The sequence below is a fragment of the Hipposideros armiger genome, unplaced genomic scaffold (assembly GCF_001890085.2).
Source record: "Hipposideros armiger isolate ML-2016 unplaced genomic scaffold, ASM189008v1 scaffold_190, whole genome shotgun sequence".
In the NCBI taxonomy this organism is placed as follows: Eukaryota; Metazoa; Chordata; class Mammalia; order Chiroptera; family Hipposideridae; genus Hipposideros; species Hipposideros armiger.
In genome coordinates, this window is record NW_017731540.1 from 1,533,416 (window position 1) to 1,535,683 (window position 2,268).

The 2,268-nt window shown below is 38.5% G+C and overlaps 1 protein-coding gene across 1 annotated transcript in view; it reads left to right on the forward strand.

Moving 5' to 3' along the window:
* MDH1B (malate dehydrogenase 1B) overlaps positions 1-2,268 on the forward strand; it is a gene marked incomplete at its 5' end in the record, with an annotated part of 13,766 nt that overhangs the window by 2,930 nt on the left and 8,568 nt on the right. Inside the window, 3 exons of the mRNA XM_019652915.1 lie at positions 1,156-1,261; positions 1,758-1,892; positions 2,091-2,233. Of these exons, the coding sequence (XP_019508460.1) occupies positions 1,156-1,261; positions 1,758-1,892; positions 2,091-2,233 (384 nt within the window). The remainder of the gene's footprint in view (positions 1-1,155; positions 1,262-1,757; positions 1,893-2,090; positions 2,234-2,268) is intronic.

The following is a 2,268-nucleotide window of genomic DNA, read 5'->3' on the forward strand; positions in this document are numbered from 1 at the left end:
CATTCGCGCCACAAAGGGCCTTAAAGCTGATAAGAAAAATGATACCCAGTGAGATTAAAAGGCTTCTTTAAGCTTTAGGACAAATACCTACCATATGTTTATTTGGGGCTGGATAATTATTTTCTCCATGTGGGATCCCATGAGCTCCAAACAAAGCTATATCACCTTCCCTTCCCTCCTTCCACATGAAGCTAATAGAAAGGCCCAAGTGCACATCACTAGCTCTCTTGCGAGTTGGGTGATTGAGGGAGTACCAGCTATTCCTACTTCATGGGTCATTTTGATGAGAGAGAGAATCTCAGAGGAGATCGTAGACACTGATGATTGACTACTCAAGATTCATTCTCCCCCTAGCCTGTCTTTTACTATAAAGGTTCAAAGAGACACTCATTTTTTCAGCACCTCTTGCGGCTGGGAATGGCTAAGGGGTGTAGTCTACTTGAAGTCTTTTGGGAAAGATATTTAACTTCCTGAAGAAGAAAAAGAAAAAGCCTCTGTCCCATCCTTTCCCCTACTGCCTGCTTTTGAACACAGCTATGTGAATATGTGAAACTTGGAGCTGCTGCAGCCACTTTAGGACCATGAGGGCAAGGTCCAGAGAATAACGTCTCTGAGCTGCTGATCAACCACCAGTGTCACTGCCTACATTGACTTTTTGTTACCTGAGAAAAGTCAATTCCTTCTACTTAAGCCAAGTCAATAGGATATTCTGTTACTTGAAGCCAACAGCAAGCTTACCTCATACAGGAGAACAGGAACAAAAGTTAATCTTCCCAATAAGAAATGGTGTGGCTTTGTAAAGAAATTGAGTCTTTAAGCAAATAAATAATTTAAGAAATAAATCAATAAAATTACTTTTCACTTTGGATACAATATTCTAGGAAAGTTATAATTGTAGAATTATATTAAATACCAACCCTTATTTCTCTCCAACGCCATCCTCTCATTTTTCTTCAAAGCACCTGTCACTTTGTACAGTAGGTGTTTTCTCACCCACTCCTCCCCACCCCCAGAATGTTGCAAGGATTTGGGCTGCTTGGCTTTTTTCCAAGCCTGCCACCTAAAAGTGCCTCACACACAGAAGCTAATTCAATAACTATGTGTTGCTTAAGATGTTCTTTGGGGTCCTCTTATTATATCACCTTCATCCTGCAGGAAACAGAACCCACCCAGGAAGTTAAGTCATTTGCCCAAATTTCTGTTCCAGTCTAGAATCAAGAACTTCTTGTCAGAATCAAAGAAGATAAAAAGTTATTTTAAGGCAAGCAGAGTAATGAAGTTACAACCAATGCCAAGGGTATAATTTTCAGCAGCAGTTTTTTCAGGGAGCATTTTAGTATTTCTTGATTTCAGTTCTATNCAGATTTGGAAAGCAATATCGAATTTATATGGCCCTAAGACTGGAAATATCTCATATAGAAGAACAAGGGAAAAATCAGTTGAATTTTTTTGAAATCAGTTGCATTGGAAGACATGCTGCTCTTTAAACTAAACACTTGCACTCCAGGTCTCCTCAGCAGAGAGAGCAACTTTCAGTACCTTCGTTTGGTCAATGAATTTGTAGAATATTCTTTCTTATTTAATTAATTTGTTATTTAACTCATCGCTCTATATTTACACTTTCCAGTTTAGATGTCTAAATTTTATGTATACATAGTAGTAGTATAAAGTAAGCTAGTATTTTAGAGTTTGAATTCTAAAGCCTTGGATTCTGAGACAGATTTAAGTGTAACTTCACTTGTAATATTATTTGATAGGAGTGGCTGACAGATTTGTGTGAAAAGAATAAATGGAGTCACAAAAATTCCCCCATCATCTGGAGAGAGCTGTTGGATCGTGGAGGAAAGGGTTTGCTTTTGGGAGGATATAATGAATTCCTGGAGCATGCTCAGGTATATAAATTAAGCTTATTTATCTGTGCAAAACATTATCATTCCCTCACATTATTTTATTTTTCAAATGTCTTGCTTTCTAAGGTATTCTCTCGGCTCTCTTTTAGTCCACTCTGGCTTTAAACAAGAACTTTACATTATAGCTGTTGTCAGCTAGTTATTTTTCTCTGGTGTTGACTTTTTCTTTCCGATGTTTAGCTTTACTATGGTGTCACCTCAAGTATGACGACTGAGCTGATGAAGGTAATTGCTCAAGAGAATCTGGCGACACATATAGAAAAAGAGCTGGAGAAAGAAGCTCTGAAAAGTCTCATCGACCCCTTGCAGGTCTGGATCACCAGGTGGGACAGTCAAACCCCAGGATTCATGAGATTGG